Genomic DNA, 27330 nt, shown 5'->3' on the forward strand with positions numbered 1-27330 from the left:
TGGTCGACCTCTATATTCACTTTGTGGAATTAGGAAGTAATACAAGGAAAAAAGTTGACAATTTTAACGTTTAAACTGTGGTCATCCTGAAATGTTTCAGGACAACGTTTTACTAACATCTGACAATTATATACACACAAGAGTAAATGCTGTGTCGCAACTGCAAAAATAAAACTATTGTTGATTTGTGACTGATGAGCTGTATCGTACCTGTCACTATGAGTGATATATAGTTTAACAATTTCCACTGCTTGTTGCACCAGATTTTATTTACTAAGTGTCATACGATGCTTCATCTTGCAATTTTCTTTCTTACAGTCATTCGACTTTCAAGCTTCCTCTGTCATATGGTACCACTCATTTTTGTCTCTGCAGAATGATCAAGTGCCAATCCCAAGAATACAGCTTTGTACCCAAAACGTGGATCTTCCCTGCTGAGTGTACCCAATTCCAAAATTATGTCAAGGAGCTGCGACGGAAACGCAAGCAGAAGACCTTTATTGTCAAACCAGCCAATGGAGCCATGGGTCACGGGTAGGTTATAGGCAACAACAAGTGTGCTAGAACAATAAAAAACAACATCAATTGGGAGACTTTGAGGCAGAAAAAGGTATGATTTAATGACAAGATAGGCAAGAGCCGCATGACTGAGAAAGAAAGTAGAAAGGGGAGCAAATCAAGCAGAAGCGCAAGAAAACAAGTCTCAGAGGGGTGTTTGACCCTGGCATGGAAATAGCGTAAGGGCGGAGCTCGGATTGATTGTGTGGGCTGAGAGGGTATGCTAAATCTCATTGTTGCCCTCTATGTCCTCCATGGTCACAATCACCATAAATCTGAATTTATTGTGGCTCGATGACACAAAGATATACAGACACGCGCGTGCACACACACACACACACACACACACACACACACACACACACACACACACACACACACACACACACACACACACACACACACACACACACACACACACACACACACACACACACACACACACACACACACACACACACACACACGCGCCTCCCTGGCACCTACTGTACCTCCTCCCCTGATGGCGTGTGCATATGAATATTGGATTCCTTTATGAGGTACCATCAGTGCAGTGCATACCAGGCAGTGGAAAATGGACAAGGATATGGGGAAACATCTCTGATTATAAGATGGGCAGACTGCAGAAGTAAATGCATTTTTCATATGTGAAATCACAAGGGTTAAATGATAGAAAATGCCAAACTTCCATGGTAGTCTTAATTTTTTTATTCAGAAAGCAAAAGTATTCAGAGAACCGAAACTGAATCCAGATGTCTTGAACTGTGAGCACTGTATTGTGGTCTATCTTTTCAAAATGCTATTTTATTTATAGGTACCTATGTTTAAATGAAACAGCATTAGAAACGTCAGGAACTCTCTTGACTAGACAATGAACTTTCAAGAAGCCGGATTTGGTTTCATCATCAAAAAAAAATATAGTATTAAAAAAAACATAATCATGTTTATATTATAATTATTAGATACTAAAGGAATTTTGTTTTGTGATTCTGATTCTGATAAATGGGTACACTGAAGTGTGGATAGCAGAGTTTGCTGAACCCTCCCTCTAATTCTCTTTTAATTTGTCGTTGTTGATATAATGTTAGCATTATTGATAGCTCCATATTGCACTACGGCAGGGGTGGGCAAACTTTTTGACTCGCGGGCCGCATTGGGTTCTAAAATTTGACAGAGGGGCCGGGCCAGGAGCATTTAGAGGGAGTGTTTGGGCCGGAAATACTAAACCTAAAGCATTAAAGGACAACCGACGCCTCCCGACAAGTTATGTCCATAATTAATAAAATCACTTCAAATGACTTTGACTGAGCGTATTTTACAAAGATTCCACAGCAGATAGCTATAGTTTAAGTTTTAAGACTTGCGCTGAATATTCACTAAGTCTTGTTTTCGAGTTGATGACGATGCCCATGTGACGTCACGTTTGGACCGCCCCTGACCGAGAAAGCGACACACAATGCATTTTGGGTACTTTGTTTGGTCTGAAAACTTCATGTTGATCCGTGTTGATGGCGAAATTAGAAGGAAAACACATAAATAACGCCATGGTGAATCGTGTGTTGCACCAAGACAACTATTTGATATTCGCTGACACAAATTCCCAGCTGACAAATCAGTCCATTTTCAACGGAGCTTGGGCGCAATCTTCTGCATTTTCTGGGTGCTACATTGCTGTCATTGGCGGCTCGAATTGATATGGGAGGACTCCTTGAATCAATTGCAAACATTTATGCTTTCCTCTTCAGAACTTGAATCATATTCATAACTGGATGAGTAACAAGAAAACATCTCCTCCGAATCTGAAGCCATTGTTTTGATTCTCGAGCAAGGCAAGACGTCATGGCGTGATGTCACGAACAAAGGGGTGGGACCTTCTGAAACTGGCCATTTCCGGATTCATTTTGAAGTCATTTTTATTGGTGTTTTTCATTTAACTAAAAATATCAGCCTGCCTGATTTGGGTATTATAGATGCTATAAAACGTTTTTATAATGTCAGTGGGAAACACAAAAAAATGGTTCCGGTTGTCCTTTAAATGTAGTGTGTACAAACCTCATAGCACAGTAAGAACCCAATTTATTAACTGTCTTTCAAATCTGAAAAATATCCCTGATCAGTTAATAAATTTGTCTCAAGGAATATGGCGTTTACATACTATTTCACAGATACTTGGAGGAGGAAACGGAAATAGATTAAAATAACATATGCACTGTGATTCATCAAGATTGCGTCTGTTTTAATACGTTTTCATTGAAGGGGCAAAGTTAAAGAAATCAACATTTATTGAAAAATTGAATCACTTTCAACATTCAAAACATATTATTCCACAACGAAATATTCAAGCTCAATAATACCTACTTGCGTTAAATTCCGTCAAATCATAGATGGTTTGTCCTGACCGCGCGCTCAACAAACTCCTCACTGAAAGCCCTCGCCTTCACGCGCAAACAATACACGTGTACCGTCGCCGAGCACACAAACATCGGCAACCTGCAGTGAAATTTGCATACTCGGCACGGCAGCCAATCAGAAGCCTGCTTCTTTCTTCCGGACTTTCGCAAGCGTTATAAAGTCGTCCAATTGCATATAATTTTCCAAAATAGATGCACAGAACCTCAGCCCAGAAGAAAGATTCAAAAGAGGCTAACAACATATGTGACGCTCCAAAACGTAAATTTACATTAAACCGTGACTGTAAAGTGTACGTGAGACTTATGAAAGGGGCTGACTGGCTCGTAGGAAACAATCCAAACGTTGCATTGTGCACCACAATGACAATCGACTGCTGCAGCAGCAAAATCTAGCCATGCACATTTACCGTAAATTAAGCAAGGTAGTATTTGTACTCGGTACATTCTTGATTAAAAAAAACGTTATACTTTGTGGCAATGTTTTTTAATGTGATTAGTTGTCTCATTGTGTTTCAGGTTGTGAAAGATGGGGCAGGCAACTTTTCAGTTATCTGCCCTGTTGTCCGCTAACTTTTTGTCATGAGTTTCAGACGCTGTTTTTACTATAATTTGGGCAGGTTCGGCGGGCCGGATTAAAAAGCCTAACGGGCCGTATGTGGCCCGCGGGCCGTAGTTTGCCCATGCCTGCACTACGGTGTTGTTTATTAAATAATACAATGCAGCTAAGACTGAATGGATGCAATAGATTTGGGATATGAAAGATGCTGAGCAGAGCTCAACATTTCAACAGCACAAGGCTGGCAAGATCGAGTTCCCGATATATTTTTTTTGCATGCTATGCCACAGCAGGAAATTAAGTTAGACCTACCCCCGTAATTTATTTTGCGGTCGGCCCACTAAATGAAGGTATTGTTTGTTTGTGTGAAATTCTAAAGCCAACAAAATCACAGCCTGTGCAACGCTTAAAAATGAGAGATCCCCTCTGGTGCCTAATTAAATAGGCAAGGGAGAGTGGGCTATGATTATGTGACACCCAGGCTCATCAATCATGTCGTCTTCTGCTCAGCTACTCCTCTTCGACTAACACTGTTAACCTTCTCCTCATCAATCAGCTGCCGTCTACCATTTAGGGCAACTCATATTATTGGTCAGGCTTCCATCAGCTTGTCCCTGTTTTGGTGTGCTCAAGAGTGCCGATAAGTGGGCAGAGGAAGCACTGCTGTTTCACGCAGCAGTGTTCGTTGGAGTGAACACTAATGTGGTGTGATTGATATAGGTGCAGTAAAAACATCACTTTTCTGTCTAACCTTAAGGAGAAGACGTGACTTGTTTCAAATAACTGGAAACCTGGACTTTCTCACTTCACTTTTTGATTTTCATTCAGTAAAGCAGTGAATCAATGTGAGTACAATAAAAACAAAAGTTGATGAAAGCTTCAAAGTTATGCGTGCAAGCAATCTAATCTCAGTCGACTTGTATGAGGAATGGGGATGTCGGTCAGTGGCTCTGAGTCTACATATGGTGGTTGGAGGCTATTTAACAGCGATCCCTCAACCACCAGCATACATACATTTTCATGGACACGCACACGCAGACGCGCTGCCCTGCAGATTTCATGCACACTCACCTGCATGAATGCATGCATACAAACGCAACTCGGTCCACGTCTGTGTACTAAGCCTGAGTGGCAGTGACATGAGACCAAAGGAAATTGAATTAGAAGGAATGTAATGTAGAAATGAAGCACAATGCCTGTTCATATTGACCTCATCGACCAGCAATGTTCTTTGATGAAGCATTCCTCAGACAATTACAATGTTCTCCAGATGCTCACACAAAACCCGTATTGATGTTTTACCTGTGTGCTTTTTGAATGTTGACTTTTCTAAGGGCCACGGAATCAATAGAGTAAAATAGATTTTGGAAGGCTCAGCGCGCTGCTGTGCCAAATAAGTCATCACTCTTAAACCTGCCATACAACATGCCAGGGGCATTTGTTTAAAACCTCTTTCTATGGCAGGCCCTGCAGCAGTAGAAGGTCATATGAACACCACCAGGGCACCATGCTTCCAATATTTTTACCCTTGGCACGAGAATTAAAATACACAAAATCAAGCACATTAAGAAAATAAACGTTTACAGGCTTCCCTGTAACATATTAGATTAATATCTTTGAATATCATAACAAAGGTAAAAGTACCGACATAGCTAAATGTTGCATGTGAAATATATGTTTATAACCATTTTATATGAATATTCTCCAAGAAACTGTAAAATGTGTACACAGTTTAGCTCTTGTTTTATCCATACAAGACACTGCCAATATCATAAGTCAGTGTCCATGGTCGCTTATATGCCATCATCTATCATTTTTCTCATTATCTTTTTGTCGTTTCTATGCCATAGTTTATTATTCTGCTGACGACATTCCAATTTCCCCCCTAGAGGATTAATAAAGGCGTCTGTCTCTCCAGGATCTCACTTATCCGTAACTGTGAGAAGCTGCCTGCCCAGGAACACTTTATTGTTCAGGAGTACTTGGACAAACCTTTTCTAATGGAGGGCTACAAATTTGATCTGCGAATCTACATCCTTGTCACTTCCTGTGACCCACTTCGTATTTTCCTCTACAACGACGGCCTGGTCCGCATGGGCACAGAGAAGTACCATGCACCCAGTGAGGCCAACCTGGTGAGTCATTTGCCCACACACTAATACACACATTGACAGCACACTCACAAGAGACTCTCTAATGTCAACTACTGCCCACTCTGCGACAGTTTGACTTCCACTTTATTCGTCCAATTAAAAAACAAAACATTTTGGAAAACAATAACTGTAAACATCTTTACAGTTTCATGTACTTAACTTGACAGTCATTTGAACACCTTTTTTACCCAAAATTTTAGAAACAAATATAAATAAGTACCTGGGATTGAATGTGTGTAGGCTGAAATGATATGCAAATGCACCTTTGGGAGTGAAATTAATGGTCAATCACATTCTTCTTTTAATAGCAATCGTTGCACTGACTATCAGAGATATTTAGACATGCATACTACTGGTACTTACTTACGACTTACTTTCCTTCCCCATTGTCATCATCATTTTCTCTTCACTGCCCTTCGATCATGGGATAAGAGAGACTTGTAAACAATTTTGTGATCCATGTGATATTTAGTAAGATGAAAGTTCTGTTTTTAATGTGGCTTTTTAATTCTCCTTTGTATGTTCTGGTGTGGGCTGGTTTGAATTTACTAGAATTGTAAATTTGTACAATATGCTACCGGCCAACAAAAACAAGCTGCTGACCACAAATGAACTTCGACACCGCTGGCGTAGTTGCTCATAGCGTAGACATTTCATATGGTGCTCTTATTTTTACAGCTGTTTTTAGGTGCATTCAAATGTGTGCAACCCTTGGTTCCTCGAGTGACTTTTTTGAAGAACTGTACATTTTTGAAGCTAGCCAGAATATAGAAAGTTATACAGTATCTATGATTTAAACTGATATTACATGCAATGGACAAATATCACTTTTGCTCTGCTTGATATTTTGCATATTGTTTCACAGTTGTTGCTGAGAGGTACCACCTCACAATGCTACACTTACATTACTGAATGTTTTTCCGTACTTATTTGTCATGTCCTTGTTTATGATGATACTAGTGCAGCGTGTCCTACCGGAGACAAATTCCTTGTGTGTTCTACATACTTCATACATCATGTAAATTTCTCCACTGCGAGACTAATAAAGGCAAATCCAATCCAATCCAATACTTGTCAATATAGCTGATTCGAATTCTAATATAATGCAGAAGCACCTACCGCTATCGAGAATTGCCACACACTCTTTAGAACTAAACACATGTATAACCGCTGCAATCAAACCCAATCAAACAACAGATTACGAGTCTGTGGGCAAACTATACCTATGACACGCACACACACACACACACGCACACACGCACACACACACACACACACACACACACACACACACACACACACGCACACATACACGCACACGCACGCACACACACACACACACACGCACACACACACACACACACACACACACACACACACACACACACACGCACACACACACACACGCACACACACACACACACACACACACACACACACACACACACACACACACACACACACACACAAACAAGCCATACAAGTCCAATGCATGCACACAGCCGAATGTCGTTCATATTTCTTGTACTATATGAAGCTATCCGCCTTAATGGTTTGCATGCTTCCTCTGCTGTGTTGTGCACATATACAAATACACCCACACATTTCTATCAAGCTCAATGTACATCAACACAACGCATATTGTCTTACCAAGTCTGTGACACATGATAGAATCAGGCATGCAATGGAGATGGATGTTCAATTCCACAGAGAGTGTCTGCCAAACAGCTATCAGGAGGTAGAGTGGCCTGCGGTCACAGTATTATTCCCTTGTAGCTAAGGACGTGGGGGCATTATAAAGAGAGGGTTGCAACAAGGCCACTAATAGGCAACCACTCAGGGATGCTTCTATGGGAACTACGGGGCACTGTAGCATTTATCGTTCTTATTTGATTCCGTTTTGTTTACACTGCATATGACATTATAACTCCCATGTACAGTTCTCTCAGTATAGTCCTCATGCTCAGCAGGTCGAGAGCCATATTCTTTGTTTCTTTCTCCTTTCACCAAGAGAGGAGGTACCGTAATTTCTGGTGCATAAGGCGCACCCAAAAGCCTTCATTTTCTTCAATAGATCACCCTATGTCTTATATCCAGGTGTGCCTTATATGTGATGTAATATTGAGCCACAACTGGTCTCGCAACTACTGTTAGCAGCCACCAACTCCATTCCCCCCTGTAGAAAAAGTATTGCGTAACACCAGCTTCTAAGTAAGCCTCAAAATGTGGTGTGCCTTGTATTTGGAAAACTTTTATATATTTACATATTATATAACTTATTTTATTCATTGAAGGTGCGCCTTATAGCCCGGTGTGCCTCACATATGTAATACATTTGAAAATACACCATTCATTTGGGGGTACGCCTTATACTCCGGTATGCCTTATACACTGGAAAATATAGTACCCAGTTTGCACCTTCACAGGAAGCTTTAATTGACTCACATATGTCAATTTCCTCTGCTCTTTTTTCTGCATCAATAATTGTTCACCGACTTCAATGTGCAGTGGCAGTGATCTGATCAATTTTTTTTGTCTGTATTATATGTCAGAATTATGAGACATCACTAAGTGGTAGACATTGCTGTCTTTTGTGCAGCCAGCAGGTGGGATGGTTCCCAGACAGTCTCCCCATACCCAGACACAGGATATCTTTAGTTTTGGAAAATTGGGAGAGTTACATAATGAAAGGCAACTGTGCCAGAAACATGATTTACTTTTGTGACCCCTGATGGGAAGATCTAAATAAGAAGATTATATCAAATATGAATGTGTGTGGGGAATTTGAACACATTTCATTGATCCATTCAATTGCTTGTCTTGGTAACTTTGCCTGGTCACCGGGTCATCACTGCATATATAAAATATTCCATCAGTTGTAAATCCAAATTGTGAAATGATACGCTTTGTACTTTATTTGGCATTATCTTATGGTTGAACCAAGAACACAAGTTGTATGCTTTATTTTCTTCTGCATTTAGGCTGAAAACTTATTTGGGTCTGAATTTGTGGGTCTTTTGCTGTGCAGTGAATTGTCTTATGCTTTAGAAAGTAATTACAATGTTACATGAAGTTGCTCGACATCAGTTTCCCCATTGTCATGATTCTTGATGCTAATCAAATTGGTAAATTGATCTCATATGCTCATCTCAAGTTTTGTAATTTTTAAAGTATTCTGCTTCCAGGTATAATTCATCATCAATCACAGCTCCCCTAATCGATATAAATACAGCATTTTTTTGAAGAACTGTACATTTTTGAAGCTAGCCAGAATATAGAAAGTTATACAGTATCTATGATTTAAACTGATATTACATGCAATGGACAAATATCACTTTTGCTCTGCTTGATATTTTGCATATTGTTTCACAGTTGTTGCTGAGAGGTACCACCTCACAATGCTACACTTACATTACTGAATGTTTTTCCGTACTTATTTGTCATGTCCTTGTTTATGATGATACTAGTGCAGCGTGTCCTACCGGAGACAAATTCCTTGTGTGTTCTACATACTTCATACATCATGTAAATTTCTCCACTGCGAGACTAATAAAGGCAAATCCAATCCAATCCAATACTTGTCAATATAGCTGATTCGAATTCTAATATAATGCAGAAGCACCTACCGCTATCGAGAATTGCCACACACTCTTTAGAACTAAACACATGTATAACCACTGCAATCAAACCCAATCAAACAACAGATTACGAGTCTGTGGGCAAACTATACCTATGACACGCACACACACACACACACACGCACACACGCACACACACACACACACACACACACACACACACACACACACACACACACACACACACACACACGCACGCACACACACACGCACGCACGCACACACACACACACACACGCACACACACACACGCACACACACACACACACACACACACACACACACACACACACACACACACACACACACACACGCACACACGCACACACACACACACAAACAAGCCATACAAGTCCAATGCATGCACACAGCCGAATGTCGTTCATATTTCTTGTACTATATGAAGCTATCCGCCTTAATGGTTTGCCAGCTTCCTCTGCTGTGTTGTGCACATATACAAATACACCCACACATTTCTATCAAGCTCAATGTACATCAACACAACGCATATTGTCTTACCAAGTCTGTGACACATGATAGAATCAAGCATGCAATGGAGATGGATGTTCAATTCCACAGAGAGTGTCTGCCAAACAGCTATCAGGAGGTAGAGTGGCCTGCGGTCACAGTATTATTCCCTTGTAGCTAAGGACGTGGGGGCATTATAAAGAGAGGGTTGCAACAAGGCCACTAATAGGCAACCACTCAGGGATGCTTCTATGGGAACTACGGGGCACTGTAGCATTTATCGTTCTTATTTGATTCCGTTTTGTTTACACTGCATATGACATTATAACTCCCATGTACAGTTCTCTCAGTATAGTCCTCATGCTCAGCAGGTCGAGAGCCATATTCTTTGTTTCTTTCTCCTTTCACCAAGAGAGGAGGTACCGTAATTTCTGGTGCATAAGGCTTCATTTTCTTCAATAGATCACCCTATGTCTTATATCCAGGTGTGCCTTATATGTGATGTAATATTGAGCCACAACTGGTCTCGCAACTACTGTTAGCAGCCACCAACTCCATTCCCCCCTGTAGAAAAAGTATTGCGTAACACCAGCTTCTAAGTAAGCCTCAAAATGTGGTGTGCCTTGTATTTGGAAAACTTTTATATATTTACATATTATATAACTTATTTTATTCATTGAAGGTGCGCCTTATAGCCCGGTGTGCCTCACATATGTAATACATTTGAAAATACACCATTCATTTGGGGGTACGCCTTATACTCCGGTATGCCTTATACACTGGAAAATATAGTACCCAGTTTGCACCTTCACATGAAGCTTTAATTGACTCACATATGTCAATTTCCTCTGCTCTTTTTTCTGCATCAATAATTGTTCACCGACTTCAATGTGCAGTGGCAGTGATCTGATCAATTTTTTTTGTCTGTATTATATGTCAGAATTATGAGACATCACTAAGTGGTAGACATTGCTGTCTTTTGTGCAGCCAGCAGGTGGGATGGTTCCCAGACAGTCTCCCCATACCCAGACACAGGATATCTTTAGTTTTGGAAAATTGGGAGAGTTACATAATGAAAGGCAACTGAGCCAGAAACATGATTTACTTTTGTGACCCCTGATGGGAAGATCTAAATAAGAAGATTATATCAAATATGAATGTGTGTGGGGAATTTGAACACATTTCATTGATCCATTCAATTGCTTGTCTTGGTAACTTCGCCTGGTCACCGGGTCATCACTGCATATATAAAATATTCCATCAGTTGTTAATCCAAATTGTGAAATGATACGCTTTGTACTTTATTTGGCATTATCTTATGGTTGAACCAAGAACACAAGTTGTATGCTTTATTTTCTTCTGCATTTAGGCTGAAAACTTATTTGGGTCTGAATTTGTGGGTCTTTTGCTGTGCAGTGAATTGTCTTATGCTTTAGAAAGTAATTACAATGTTACATGAAGTTGCTCGACATCAGTTTCCCCATTGTCATGATTCTTGATGCTAATCAAATTGGTAAATTGATCTCATATGCTCATCTCAAGTTTTGTAATTTTTAAAGTATTCTGCTTCCAGGTATAATTCATCATCAATCACAGCTCCCCTAATCGATATAAATACAGCATTCATATTATATTTGATATTTTGATCTTTCCTTATATATAAAGCATCAAATTGATTAAATCATTCACACCCAGACATGTGCAAAAATGTGTCCACTCCAGTGCCAAGGTTTTTGTCATTGTCACTTGAATTCCAGGACCCACAGAATATTGAGTTTAAGGACTACATAAACATTCAATACAGCGTTAAAAACCTTAGACTCTCTTCTTTCATCAGAGTTAATTCCTAAATTAGATGGGTCTGGAGTTTTATGATCTTGAAATAAGGGTGGATGTCCAAGATACAATGCAATACACACATATTGGTTTACAGTATAGGATATAGCGTTTAACAACAGCTAAAGCTGATACAAAGCGCTAACCTGGAAAAAAGGAAATGCCAGAGGCCAGCGCTTTATTGGCACCCAAGCATGAAAGTACAAAACCCCAACAAATTCGGGAGTGGTGCTCTACGTCATATTTTCAATGCCCGAATAAATTTTTGAATGGAAGTGAATGAGTCAATGGATACTTGATGGGCAAAAAAAAATACCATCTGCTGAGGTGTTTTCTGTTTTTCATCATTAGTAATACAACTGTACATTGTTACTAAAATATGCCATCTTTGTCACCCAACCTTGTGTCCTCAGAGTCAGCTCTACATGCATCTTACCAACTACTCAGTCAACAAACACAATGAGAATTTTGAACGGGATGAGACGGTGGACAAAGGCAGCAAAAGATCCATTAGATGGTTCACAGAGTTCCTGCGCACCAATGATTACGACGTGGCCAAATTCTGGGGTGACGTCTCTGTACGTAGTTTGCCGACTTACCCACTACACATTCACATCAGACGTGCAGCAAATGCAAACAGCACATGCTCGCCGGCATCTGGAACCACACACTCACATATACAGTACCCATACTGCCTGTAACACAGAAAGTGGACCAGCAAAGGTTTGACAAGATGTGTTTTGACAGATATTCGGTCAGCTTTAGAATTTTGTTTAACTGACTGGAATGAGACGGTCAAAACATCATTCCTGCAGGGTGAGCTCGCCAATCTGGCATTGCTCCCAGCTCATCTAAACACCTCTACATGCCCCCCACCCCTTCTTTTTCCCACCCCCTTTTTGTTTTACTTCCCCTTTCCTTCGTCTCTGACTTGTTTTGACCATGGTTGGAAAACTGTGACCTTGGTGGCAAGGGACAAGGTCCAAGCAAGTTGCTATACATTTTGTCCTGTGTTGTCCTGTGGTAAGCAAAGAGAAAATATATATATTTTTTCGTCTTCTGGAACTCTATGCTGTATCTTCCCATCCATTGATGACACACCGAAATGTCACCCACTGACTTAGCCAGATGTCCTCCACCTCTTTTGCCCTCTCATCATTTTTCCCTTCTATTTTATGTGAAGCTGCACTTTGCCACAGCTCTCTCTTTTCATCTTCGTGCTGACCACTTTGATGCACACAGACCAGGTGCTGGGCTGTTTGGACTATTTTCCTGCAAGGAGCACAACAGGAAAGCCAGAGAACACTACAGTACCGCTAATATGTTTTTTTTAATACACCTTTCAATTGCAAGTCTTTGTACGATATTCAAGAAGTGAAATAATACAATGAAATGAGAAAAAGTATGCTAGCGAGAAATATATAAAACAACTCCACAAAACACATTGTTCAGTGGCTGAGACAAAAAAAACACCCACACCCACACCCTCCTCTAGCATCAAGGCTGGCATAGTGGTAGCAGGTGTCTGTACCGGGCATCCTGTGGATCGGACAGTTGCATGAACCAATGTGAGGGACAGACGGTGGGGCTTTTTCCTTATCAGTCTAAGGCTGGTATATTACACTCCCCCTCTTGCACCCAACAGTTAGTGTTTTCATAGCACTCTAGAGGCCAGCAACGCTACATGGGACTTGACACATGAGCAAAAGCTTTGTGGGGGGAAACATTGTGTGTGTGTGTGTGTGTGTGGGGGGGGGGGGACACTCGCCAACACAACCTAGTACATCTTCAAACTCGCACATGTTTGTAGATTATTCCCTGTTTGCAGCTTGAATGATCAAAAATGGAAATTTTTGTGATGGCCAAACTGTTTGTTGTATAAATATTTTATGGGTGAAGAATGTTTTTTTTCAATTTTGACTTTTTTTCTACGACTAACTAAATTTATGACGGTGCAGTTTCTCTTTTTGTGTCTCATGACAGGAACTGGTTGTAAAGACATTAATAGTGGCAGAGCCCCACGTGCTGCATGCGTATCGCATGTGCAGGCCTGGCCAGCCACCAGGGAGCGACAGTGTCTGCTTTGAGGTTCTGGGCTTTGACATAATCCTGGACCGCAAACTTAAACCTTGGCTTCTAGAGGTACAGTTTTATTGGCATTTCAAATAGTTTTGAAATACATATCTTTATATTACTCTTTTAAAGAAAATCTGATTTAAATGATTTCCTTACATTTTAAATCAAGTGGTTTTAAACCCCATGACTGACTGGCTACCAGTCCAATTTCTACCCACCTCTAGCCCGAAGTTAAGAGAGCTTCTAGTTTATTTGTAACCCACATGAGGAAAAGCATCCGCATGAGGTCAAACATCCATCCCTCAAAGGACGGATGGATAACAACATAGAGTTGCCAGTCTTTGATTAAAACTGGTATTTAAAAGTGTGTGGTTCAGAAAGAAGTGCTGCAGTCTGTGGAGTCTCATCTGTCCAGTTGCTATGAACAGCTACTGAAGTGAAGCACTGTTCCATCCAGCAGGAGAGAGGGCAATGGTGCCTCAATCTGACAGAACGCATAAACGCACACTGATTTTCTTGTACACTCTTGTTTCTGGTGCACAGAAACGCGGAGACACACCCGCATCGCCTCTAATGTTTGTGTTGTGTGAGTGTGTGTTTCAGGATTGTATAAGCAGGCCGAGACACAATTACATTCATGCGAATATTCACATACACTCACATACAACATAGGTAGATGAAATATAGAATACGCTTATAGAATTGAATACGCTCACGAGCCCACACACTCCCACCCCCCCTACACACACACACACACACAAACATATAGGTCAGGATCGCAAGAAACAGCCTTATTGAGCCATCTCTCAAGTGTTGCTCATTGCAGAGGGGCTTAAATTGAGAATCCACTCCAGGATTTGCGGCTGACCATTGTCGTGCAGCCAGTCAGTTAAAGCCTGACCTAAATCCTAAAACCGACTGAGCAACCCCCCACAAATCTCCCTTCTTCCATTCCTTGCTCCCCCAAAATGGACTAAAGTGACGAATGCTCCAGAGATTTTCGCCAGGTTGTTGCCAATCCCGCTCATTTAAAAGAACAATTGAGATGCAGTACTGATATGTACACATTTTTGTTCAAATATAGTAGTACCATACGCTGTCCACACTGAAAATACAATATTGGAAGAACAAAGAAACAATAATTGTCACATAACTACTAGTCATAATATTCCAAAAATGAAAGTACAAATCTGACAATTTATTCCTTTAATTTTCATGTAAAATGTGATAAGGAGAGTAGTCTTATAATTCTACATCCGGTTTTTATGAGTGACCATAAAAATCATCACACAATGTCTGTCTTTCGAGACCTGCCATACAATAATCATTCGCTTGCAGTTAAAACATGACTGGTTTATGGCCCAACATATTTTGTGGTGTAATATTGAACATTCATTATTTTTTTTTTTGGGGGGGGGGGAATTTTGACTGTTTTAATTCATAGATATTAAGGTTTTCTTATCTGTGTGACTCTTTCCACTTTGAAATGGTGGAAGGACTGACATTTGCAGTCTGTGCTTGAAATTCTTAATTTTTTTACCTGGCTTTTTTGGTTTGGTTATGCACCTGTATAACGTGACAAAGAGCAAAGAGGAGAGGAGTGTTACTTCTGTTTCAGTATGACTGTGTGTGTGTGTGTGTGTGTGTGTGCGCGTGTGTGTGTGTGTGTGTGTGTGTGTGTGTGTGTGTGTGTGTGTGCGTGTGTGTGTGCGTGCGTGTGTGCGTGTGTGTGTGTGCGTGTGTGTGTGTGTGTGTGCGCGTGTGTGCGTGTGTGTGTGCGTGTGTTTGCGTGCGTGTGTGTGCGCGCCCACACGTGAGTGCGTGTAACACAAGGTACAGAGCCATGATTGCGGTTGTTCCACTCCAGCAGTAATGATCCCCCCTGTGCGACTAGCAGCACTCTATAACGTTCATCAATTAACATCCTTCTCACATACACCTACTGCCTCTTTCATGCAACATTTACAGCAACAGTCAGTTATTGCCAAAACTCAACATGATTAGTCAGGGGACTGTTGTTGGAATCAAGAGCCTTTCTTAAATGCGACGGCTATCAAGTCTGAAAATAACTTTATTACATCCGTAGCCTGTTGATGTGCATTTGCTATTCAACAGGGACGTGAAACGCAGCAAGGACAGGCTTTCTGAAAACTATGCCCTTTGGCAAGCCCTCAAGCTTGAATTAAATTTATTGAAACATTGCTTTGCTACAGTTTGAGGTTAATTAAATCTATTTCAAACCATTTCACTATGTCTAATTTGCAACTTTTCTTTACTCCCAAAGTCGTCAGAGTCGTATCAGGAGATGAAACATGATCTCATCTCCCCAAGTTTGTTCTTAATTTGTAGATGTAACCGCTAAGGTTTCACTGTTGTGTCATTGTGAATTAACCACGCCATGCCTGTTTGGTGCTTTACCCAGTTTGCCATACTGACACTGACAACCTCTCTTACTCCTTCACATGTCTAAATTAGTTGTTGGACATGCAGACAGGAAATGGAACTCCAATCTGTGTAAACTCAAAGTCAAAGGGATACCTGAGTGCTCGATAGTCACAAATATAAGATGTTGTCAAATTAAATTAACCTTTTCTGTTGTATTGGTGCTGAAATCTTGTCATTTTCTGTGAATTTGGAGTGAGCTGGTGATTGAAAATGAACGTGTCTTCCTCTCATATCCTTTCATTCAAGACAGGCCAAGAACCCATTTAGGAACAATCCAGAGGTCTCATATTTTTCTTCAAAAACATGAAGATACAAATATCTGAATAAAATATGTAAACTGCCTCAAGACTATGATAAATGCATAAAAGCTAAATACCTTGACAAGAACAAAATTACAGCAAAGAGTAATGGCTCTTCAATTAAGGTCTACAACTGGAGAGCAGTACAGTCTACAATTGGAGTTGCAGTAAACATTTGTGCATAATGACTCCTGCTCACTCCCCCTTCTCCGGTCAACTGGCAAGGTCACAGATCAAATGGCTCACAATGTCTTCTCTAGCTCATCACAAAAAAGTTGAATTATTTGATGAGAATCTGGGCACATTTGTGGACTCAACAATACCTCATTCAAACCAGACATTTCCATTAAAGTTGCCAAGACAGCATGCCTTTAAAAGCAGAAACATTTTATTCAACTTATTTAACTCATTCACTGCCAGACAAAGTGCAAAAATGTGTCCACTCCAGTGCCAGGGTTTTTGTAATATTCACTCAAATTAAATGTGATAAGGAGAGTAGTCTTATAATTCTACATCCGGTTTTTATGAGTGACCATAAAAATCATCACACAATGTCTGTCTTTCGAGACCTGCCATACAATAATCATTCGCTTGCAGTTAAAACATGACTGGTTTATGGCCCAACATATTTTGTGGTGTAATATTGAACATTCATTATTTTTTTTTTGGGGGGGGGGAATTTTGACTGTTTTAATTCATAGATATTAAGGTTTTGTTATCTGTGTGACTCTTTCCACTTTGAAATGGTGGAAGGACTGACATTTGCAGTCTGTGCTTGAAATTCTTAATTTTTTTACCTGGCTTTTTTGGTTTGGTTATGCACCTGTATAACGTGACAAAGAGCAAAGAGGAGAGGAGTGTTACTTCTGTTTCAGTATGACTGTGTGTGTGTGTGTGTGTGTGTGTGTGCGCGTGTGTGTGTGTGTGTGTGTGTGTGTGTGTGTGTGTGTGTGCGTGTGTGTGTGTGTGCGTGTGTGTGTGTGTGTGTGCGTGTGTGTGTGCGTGTGTTTGCGTGCGTGTGTGTGCGCGCCCACACGTGAGTGCGTGTAACACAAGGTACAGAGCCATGATTGCGGTTGTTCCACTCCAGCAGTAATGATCCCCCCTGTGCGACTAGCAGCACTCTATAACGTTCATCAATTAACATCCTTCTCACATACACCTACTGCCTCTTTCATGCAACATTTACAGCAACAGTCAGTTATTGCCAAAACTCAACATGATTAGTCAGGGGACTGTTGTTGGAATCAAGAGCCTTTCTTAAATGCGACGGCTATCAAGTCTGAAAATAACTTTATTACATCCGTAGCCTGTTGATGTGCATTTGCTATTCAACAGGGACGTGAAACGCAGCAAGGACAGGCTTTCTGAAAACTATGCCCTTTGGCAAGCCCTCAAGCTTGAATTAAATTTATTGAAACATTGCTTTGCTACAGTTTGAGGTTAATTAAATCTATTTCAAACCATTTCACTATGTCTAATTTGCAACTTTTCTTTACTCCCAAAGTCGTCAGAGTCGTATCAGGAGATGAAACATGATCTCATCTCCCCAAGTTTGTTCTTAATTTGTAGATGTAACCGCTAAGGTTTCACTGTTGTGTCATTGTGAATTAACCACGCCATGCCTGTTTGGTGCTTTACCCAGTTTGCCATACTGACACTGACAACCTCTCTTACTCCTTCACATGTCTAAATTAGTTGTTGGACATGCAGACAGGAAATGGAACTCCAATCTGTGTAAACTCAAAGTCAAAGGGATACCTGAGTGCTCGATAGTCACAAATATAAGATGTTGTCAAATTAAATTAACCTTTTCTGTTGTATTGGTGCTGAAATCTTGTCATTTTCTGTGAATTTGGAGTGAGCTGGTGATTGAAAATGAACGTGTCTTCCTCTCATATCCTTTCATTCAAGACAGGCCAAGAACCCATTTAGGAACAATCCAGAGGTCTCATATTTTTCTTCAAAAACATGAAGATACAAATATCTGAATAAAATATGTAAACTGCCTCAAGACTATGATAAATGCATAAAAGCTAAATACCTTGACAAGAACAAAATTACAGCAAAGAGTAATGGCTCTTCAATTAAGGTCTACAATTGGAGAGCAGTACAGTCTACAATTGGAGTTGCAGTAAACATTTGTGCATAATGACTCCTGCTCACTCCCCCTTCTCCGATCAACTGGCAAGGTCACAGATCAAATGGCTCACAATGTCTTCTCTAGCTCATCACAAAAAAAGTTGAATTATTTGATGAGAATCTGGGCACATTTGTGGACTCAACAATACCTCATTCAAACCAGACATTTCCATTAAAGTTGCCAAGACAGCATGCCTTTAAAAGCAGAAACATTTTATTCAACTTATTTAACTCATTCACTGCCAGACAAAGTGCAAAAATGTGTCCACTCCAGTGCCAGGGTTTTTGTAATATTCACTCAAATTGCAGGACCCGCAGAATATTGAGTTTTAGGACTACATAAACATTCAAGACCGCGTTAGAAAGCGCATACTCTGTAGTTATATCCTAAGTTATATGGGTCTGGAGGTATCTGAGCTTGAAATGGGGGCAGCTGTACAAAGTACAATCCAATACATACATATTGATTTATATAGAACTTTAACAATAGCTAAAGCTGTAACAGAGTGCTAACATGGACAAAAGACAAATGCTGCCCCCTCGTGGAAGGGAAAAACATTGCCAGAGGTCTGACGAGCGATTTTTGTGATTGGCGCTCAACGTCATACTTTTCAATTCCTGAATAAATTTGGGAATGTTAGCAAATGAATTAATTGCAACACACACACATACGCGGGCGCGCGCACACACACACACACACACACCCGCAAGCACACGCACACACACACACACACACACACACACACACACACACACAGACACAGAGCCACCCACACACTCATACACAAACACACACACAAACAAACAAACCCACACACACACACACACACACACACACACACACACACACACACACACACACACACACACACACACACACACACACACACACACACACACACACACACACACACACACACACCCACACACACACATACATTTTATCTCTCAATAAAAACACGTTGCTCCTGTTATGCAATACAGGCTTCAATCCTCACTTGCCATGCCATTGTTTACATTAACTCAATTAGATGATCGCTTATACCAGTTTGAAAGCTGATGGAATATTGAGGATGCGCTCAATGTTAATGATCAAATTGTAATTCGTAAGAATAATCACCTGTAAACCATCTAAAAATTAAGAGTAATGTAAATGGAATCTAAGGCCAGCAGCAGATATGCAAAATGGTCTCTGGTTAAGTTTATGACACCTTATTTTTGAAGTCGGCTGGCATAACAGTTTACATGTGTGAAATTAAAAAAAAAAACAATAAAACCTGTAATTTCTCATTTTTGCAAGGTGTCTACGAACCTCCACAAAAGACAAATAGATTGAGGTCCAGCCTCATTATAGTCACTGGAACCCCAGAGATGCCAGTCCACGCTGCAGTGCAGGCAAGCATGATTATTGATGGTTGTGATTACATCTCGCCATCCATTCCTTCCCATTTTCTATCCCCCTGCTGCTCGAGAAGGGTTGTGCGGAGTGATCGGCAACTAATGAGGCGGGCATGGTTAGTTAGGTCAACCGTGGCATGGGATGTTTGTGTCTCAGTGTGAGTATGTCTATGCGGTTGTGTGTGAATTGGCATAACGACAACAGACCGACGGACTGCAGCTGGATCGCTTCCCCGAAGGCGGTGATACTTCAACCCCTCTCCCTCCCTGCGAGTTTCCTCTCTTTTTGTGCGCTACACCCGATTGCTTCAAGATGAGTTTGGTTTCACTGTCGATCCCACCAAGCCAACATAATCCAGACTTCCTTTACTTTTGAGTGCAAATGTACGCCCTTGTTTGTGTGGACTAATCTGCGATGGCAAGTGTAAACAGACGCCACATTACTCACGTATACACACAGAAACATACACATGGATGTTTTATTCTCATCCACCTCCCAACACATACAAACATGCACCGCAAATGAAATGCAACTCAGTGTACAAGTTCACTTCCCGTACAGAATAAATAGTCTCATCTCATCTCATTTTCCGTACCGCTTATTCCTCATTAGGGTCGCGGGGGTTGCTGGAGCCTATCTCAGCTGTCTTCGGGCACGAGGCGGGAGACACCCTGAATTGGTTGCCAGCCAATCGCAGGGCACACAAAGACATACAACAGTCACTCTCACACTCACACCTAGGGACAATTTGGAGTGGTCAATCTGCCTGCCATGCATGTTTTTGGAGTGTGAGTGGAAACCGGAGGACCCGGAGAAAACCCATGCGGGTCCGGGGAGAACATGCAAACTCCACACAGGGAGGCCGGACCGGGATGCGAACCGGCGACCTCTGCACTGTGAAGCCGGTGTGCTAACCACTCGACTACCGGGCCGCCCCCACACCCAGAGGTCGCCGGTTCGCGTCCCGGTCCGGCCTCCCTGTGTGGAGTTTGCTTGTTCTCCCCGGACCCACGTGGGTTTTCTCCGGGTCCTCCGGTTTCCTCCCACACTCCAAAAACATGCATGGCAGGCAGATTGACCACTCCAAATTGTCCCTAGGTGTGAGTGTGAGAGTGTTGTATGTCTTTGTGTGCCCTGCGATTGGCTGGCAACCAATTCAGGGTGTCCCCCGCCTCGTGCCCGAAGACAGCTGAGATAGGCTCCAGCAACCCCCGCGACCCTAATGAGGAATAAGCGGTACGAAAAATGAGAGATGAGAATAAATAGTGTCTCTACATTTTGTGGCCATTTGAATCAGCCATTCTTTGGTCTGTGCAGTGAATCCTCTGTGAGGTTAAAGGTTTGTATTTCTTCAGCTGTAAATCTGATCTGCAGTTGTTATCATAGCACTGATATTTTGCAGGGAAGATTTAGACCTTTGGCAGCCTTGATATTTTCTATCCCCTCCAATGTCCTCCATTGTGATTCTGAGCGAGTTGCTACAGTATTTACTGTAAACTCTCCTAATTCAATGTACTGTAATCTAGGGGTGAAAAATGACAGCAAACACATACCGTTTTATTTTCTTAACTTTCTTGCTTTAATCCCCCTTCCTTTTTTTAAAAAAAATTCTGTGTTTGATTAATATGCTGCACTTAGTGGGGTTCATTCTTATTTAAATGCTCATTGATTTTGTTCCAGGCTCTGAGGGGCTTTGTCTTTTCCCCTCTGAGCTCTAGGTGGCAGTAGATACTTACAAGCCACACTTGCTCATAAAGAGGTTTATTAAGGAATAATTAGAATGATATATTGGACTGTCTGCATCTATCCACATCCATTTTCCTCCAAGATGACTACTTCATAGAATAAGTATCAAATTAGGGCTGCACATGCCTCATATATGGAGCATGTGAAAGCACATCTCCGCATTTAGTCATTAATCATCATGTGTGGTAACACCACTGACAGTATGACTGTGTGCATGTAATTGAGGCACAAGATAAACACTGCATGTAAACAGCAGCCACAAAGATATTGTTTGTGTGTTGTTTATTTTGCAGATCACTAAACATTTCCATCTAGATATATCTTATTAATAGATTCCAACATTGTGCATGCCGACTTTCAAAATATGAGATACATAGTAAATTTAAGCATCAACTTGTGCACTCAGACGACCTTGACGAGTTGATTGGACTGGACAATTTGATTGTCAGCCTTTTAAGCACCGCAGAAAGAACACAACTGTGATGGCTGGAACAAGACCACAACTTAAGGGACATAAAAAGACTCCACACCCCTGTTCAAGTGATGGGTTTTTGTGATTGTGGGAAAAAATAGCCCTGCTCAAATCATTTTATATATATTCCATGTTTAATGTGAGCCCTAATCTGAAGTGTAATTTGTAATGACTCAACAAAAAATGTTACAGTAATCATAAATATAACTGTTGCAAAAGTCTGCACACCACCCTTTTCCACGGTTTTGGCTTTGTTTAGATTCAAACTTATTTTATGCTAGAGCAGTTGTTCCTAATCTTGTCGGAGGCACCAAACCCCACCAGTTTCATATGCTCATTCACCGAACCCTTCTTCCAATGACTGTGCCTACTTACTGCAGTTGAGACCGAGTGATGGACCTCTGTGGCGGAGGATCCGCCGAACCCCTGAGACCGATTCAGGATGAATTAATTAATGTATTTATTTATTTTAATATCACAAAAACCTAGCATCTGTAACTGGCCGTCTGTATGTGTACCTGTCTGTCTGTCCGTTGTGTGGTCACTAATCTGCTCAAACACTCTCTTACTCCCTTGTACTCCCTACCATTGATCTGTAACAAACACTTCATTCTGACAGCGGTTTGGACTGTGCCGATACCCTCCATTGTGCGTGGCAGAGCCTTGTCAAAGCAGCGGTTGTTTACTCATTGCTTAGAATAATAAGAGGGAGGAATTATACTGAACTGATTAATCAAGAGGAGACCTTGCACTTGTTAGACGACTTCTCCAGACATAGAATGAATGGTGATTTGCTTTGGAAAAGAAGGCTGATTGGTGTTTGCCCAACACCACTGCCATGTTATTGGGCACAGACAGTAAATTATTGTCAAATAGAGTTTTATTTTAAGGGCAAAGACATATTATCACTGATCAGTTACTCAGGTAAATTATGAATGCATTTATTACCCTAAACATTGAAATATCAATACAAATATGGAACATTTAGATGACAGTAAAAATTGAGATATTTCAATGACGGTGCTCTATTTTCTTCGATAGCATATATCCATTTGGGCATAAAGAATGGGCACATTTTGCTTTTCGTGTTTGGGAATCTTGTAAGATTGCATCCAGCAGACTAAAAGCATTCCCCTTTGCACATACCCAGTGCAACTGAGGATTTGGTGCCTGAATGGAGACTCAGCTTTTGCAGGAAGCAGGTCGAAGTTATGGCTCAGTTGGTGTTTTTTTTTTGGTCAAAAATATGGAAATATATCATGTGGTAATGACATAGACTTAAGAGTTACATGTACAGTCCCTTACAGTGGAGGTAAAAATCCCCACGATCATTATTCTCGGGATGCAGAATGAAAAACATCATACACTATAGAGAATTTGCAGCTCGGCCTCTGATCTTGTCATGAATAATTGAGTGATCATAAGGATAAAGCTGTCCTGTGAAAAGTTACTGACGTGATACCGACTTCCCCGCATGCTTACGCTGTTGCTCGACTACATAAGCGATATTTGGGGTTCATGGATGCCATGCCAATGCTAAAAGGAATCAGAGCTGGAGGAAAAGGAGTGTCTAATCTTTTCATCTGACATTTTTATTGAATGCGTCTTGGAGCAACCAAGAGCTCCTTTAAGATCCTGCCAGAGTCACTTAAGGAAATCAGAGTGGAGGCTTTTGGAGCCAGCAGGGGTTCATTAGAACCAGACTGGCCAGACTTCCTCTGCCACACAAGTGAAACGGCAGAATACAGAAGGAGAGATGAATAAGGTAGCGACCAGACAGTGGGCAGAAAATGGTCTGAAAGACTTTAAGTAGGAGAGCGGGTGGTGAAACCAACCAAGTGCGGTAGGTAGGCTGTGAGTAAGACTGCGCGAAAGCAAAGAAAGGCACAGCAAGTGCGGCCATGCCAGTCTACTTTGACAGCTTGACACCAGAAATCAAACTAAGAAATGAAGACAAGAAACAAGACAACAGTTCCTGGGATCCTGGGATCACAGCCAGTCAGCCTCTTTCCTATAGGTACTTTAAAGCCTTTTACCTTTCCGCGAGAGCTTAAATAGAAACAGAACTTTGGTTTTCTTCTCCTTTGGTAAGGTAATGTAGGTCCAAATGTGGTTCTGTCCTCTGTATACAAAGGAATCCATTGTCAATTGTTGTTTTCTATTGAGTGGAACCAATGAAAAGGGTTACATATTTTCCCCCATTTTTGTGCTCAGACTATTCAATAGCATCCAGCCCCCTTTCTGCTTAATATTTGCTGTATAGAAAAAGCACATCCGACAATGCGCCTACACTCATCCGCTGTAACCTTCCAGTGAACTCAACCAATGACAGGAACATTAAATGTCAGTTCATTTCAATCGTTCCCATTTCTGTCTGACAGTGGATTGCGATCGGTGAGACAATTTGCTGTTGGTCGAGAGGGCAGTTTGACAATTTCACTTCACTTTTTTTTTTGTGCTTGCTCTTCTCTAGTTTTGAAGCAACCTGCCTTCCTGTTGGAAAGATGGTCAACAACCTGCCTCACTCTTGTCCGGGAAGCCTGGATATGCTTCTGCAATATCATTTTACAGCTTTGTTCCCCAATCTGTCACAGTACAGGGAGCACCTTTGTGTGAGGATTAGTGAAGTCTCATTCAGAGGAGGAAAAAAGAGAGATGGAGTTCCTGCGTGCCCGGGACTTTACAGATCTCTCTAAAGGGGCTCCTGCTTAAAAATCTTTATGGCGCCAAAAGATTTAATGCTTTATTGTCAAATATGTTAATATGCATGACATACAGCACAGATGAAATTAATGTCCTCTCGGACCCAGCATGCAAGGCACTTATAATGTGGCTAAAAAAAGACATCCAATTGACAACAGATGAAAAGGTTTCTTCAGCCGTCATCTGTACTTGTACAGATGACGGCTGAAGAAACCTTTTCATCGATGGACCACTCCTGTAGGACTGAGAGCTTACACAGACGAATTGACAACAGACAATACATGTAATTTCTGAATGTAAAGTGAGTTCAGGAAGATAGTACAGCGTGTAGCGTGTACTCAGAGTTCGGTGAGTGTGGCAGTGGGAAGGGGCGGAAGGGGGGGGCAGGGTTGGGAGGGCGTTGAGTCTCCTGACTGCCTGGTGGCAGAAACTGTCCTTAAGCCTGCTGGTCTTGGCTCGGAGACTCCGCAGTCTCCTACTCGATGGCAGCAGGCTGAAGAGGCTGTGGTAGGGGTGGGTGGGATCGCCAGCGGGGGGGGGGAAGAGAGACACCGATGATCTTCTCAGCTGTCCGGACGATGCGCTGCAGAGTCTTACGGCAGAACACGGTGCAGGCACCGTACCACACGGTGATACAGCTGGTCAGGATGCTCTCGATGGTACCGCGGAAGAGGGAGGTCGTGATGGGGGTCGGGGCTCCAAGTCTTTTGAGCTTGCGGAGGAAGTACAGGCGCTGGTGGGATCTCTTGGCCAGTGATGCCGTGTTGTGGCTCCAGGACAGGTCTTCGGATATGTGTACTCCCAGGAACTTGGTGCTGCTCACTCTCTCCACTGCAGCACCGTCAATGGTTAGTGCTGGGGGTGCACTCTACTGAAGTCCACAACAATCTCCTTCGTCTTCTCTACATTCAGACGGAGATTGTTGTCCTTGCACCACGTGGCCAGGCGGCTGACCTCGTCCCTGTAGGCTGTCTCCTCATCGTTGTTGATGAGGCCAACCACAGTTGTGACATCCGCAAACTTTATGAAGAGGATGGAGCTGGGTGATGATGGTGAGCAGTCATGTGTGAGCAGAGTGAAGAGGAGGGGGCTCAGCACACCCCCCTGGGGGGCCCCTGTGTTCAGCGTGATGGTGCTGGAGGTGGTGTTTCCAACTCTGACGCCTGTGGTCTCCCCGTCATGAAGTCCAGCAGCCAGTTGCACAGGGAGGTGCTGATCCCCAGTTTGCTCAGTTTGTCGGTCAGCTGTTGGGGGATGATGGTTTTGAAGGCTGAGCTGAAGTCGATGAACATCATTCTGACGTAGAAGTCCCTGATCTCCAGGTGGGTGAGCGCTGTGTGGAGAGCAGTGGAGATGGCATCATCGGTCGAGCGGTTGGGCCGATATGCAAACTGGAAAGGGTCGTGGTTGGGGGGGGGGGGGGTGAGGGCAGCCTTGATGTGGTTCATAACTAGCCTCTCGAAGCACTTCATGAGGATGGGAGTGAGTGCGCCCAGGCGGTAGTCGTTGTGGCAGGTGGGGGATGACTTCTTTGGGACCGGGATGATGGTGGTGGCTTTTAGGCCCGTGGGAACAACAGCCTGGCTCAGATAGGTGTTGAAGATGTCTGTGAAGACATCTGTGAGCTCCTCAGCGCAGTCTCTCAGGACACGGCCAGTAATGCCTTTGCGTGCATTGGTACCTCTGAGGGATCGCCTCACGCTAAGCACCTGGTCGCCGGGAGGTGGTGGGGTCTTCTGTGCTGGAGAGCTGTTGTCTGCCTTGAAGCGGGTGAAGAAGTCATTCAACTGGTTCAGCAGAGTGGCGGAGTTCTCGCAGGTCTGTGGAGAGGGTTTGTAGTCTGTGAGGGTCTGTATTCTACACCACAGGTTCTGCTGTCTCTGAAGTGGTTGGCGAAGCCTCCTGGAGTGTTGTCTCTTGGCCATCCTGATGCCGCGTGACAGGTTGGCCCTGGATGTCGTAAGGCCCAGCTCATCGCCAGCCTTGTAGGCCGCGTTCCGAGTCCTAAGGAGCATGTGGACTTCACCCGTCAGCCATGGCTTCTGGTTGGCCCGGATGGTGACAGATCTGGTGACAGTCACGTCATGCATGTACTTCCGCATGTAGGAGGTAACAGAGTCTGTCTACTCTTGGAGGTCTGTGGTGTTGTCGTGGGTGGCCGCTTGTCTGAACATGTTCCAGTCGGTGTTGGAGAAGCAGTCTTTGACTGCCTCTGACGACTCGTCAAGCCACACGCTTATCTGCTTCTTGACTGGTTTGACGACTTTGAGAAGTAGCCTGTATGCGGGCATTAACATGATAGTGGAGTGGTCCGAAGCTCCCAGGTGGGGGAGGGCGTAGGCTTTGTAGGCTCCTTTGTGTGTGGTGAAAACATTGTCCAGAATGTTGTTACCTCTAGTCGGAAAGTTAATGTGTCCATGGAGTTGTG

The 27330-nt window shown here is 42.4% G+C and overlaps 1 protein-coding gene across 9 annotated transcripts in view; it reads left to right on the forward strand.

Annotated features, from left to right (window-relative positions):
* Nucleotides 1-27330, forward strand: part of ttll7 (tubulin tyrosine ligase-like family, member 7) — a 91153-nt gene that overhangs the window by 21175 nt on the left and 42648 nt on the right. For 8 of the 9 annotated variants that reach the window (XR_016115543.1, XM_089000765.1, XM_089000762.1 and 5 more), the window contains 4 exons: nt 376-534; nt 5444-5660; nt 12034-12198; nt 13604-13762. Coding sequence is in view for 8 of the 9 variants with exons in the window: in XM_089000765.1 (XP_088856891.1) it covers nt 376-534; nt 5444-5660; nt 12034-12198; nt 13604-13762 (700 nt within the window). In the remaining variant the exon portion in view is untranslated. The remainder of the gene's footprint in view (nt 1-375; nt 535-5443; nt 5661-12033; nt 12199-13603; nt 13763-27330) is intronic. The other variant, XM_089000767.1, reaches the window with a different exon arrangement.

Source organism: Hippocampus bargibanti, linkage group LG07, assembly GCF_051943395.1.
Source record: "Hippocampus bargibanti isolate YZ-2025 linkage group LG07, ASM5194339v1, whole genome shotgun sequence".
Classification (NCBI taxonomy): Eukaryota; Metazoa; Chordata; class Actinopteri; order Syngnathiformes; family Syngnathidae; genus Hippocampus; species Hippocampus bargibanti.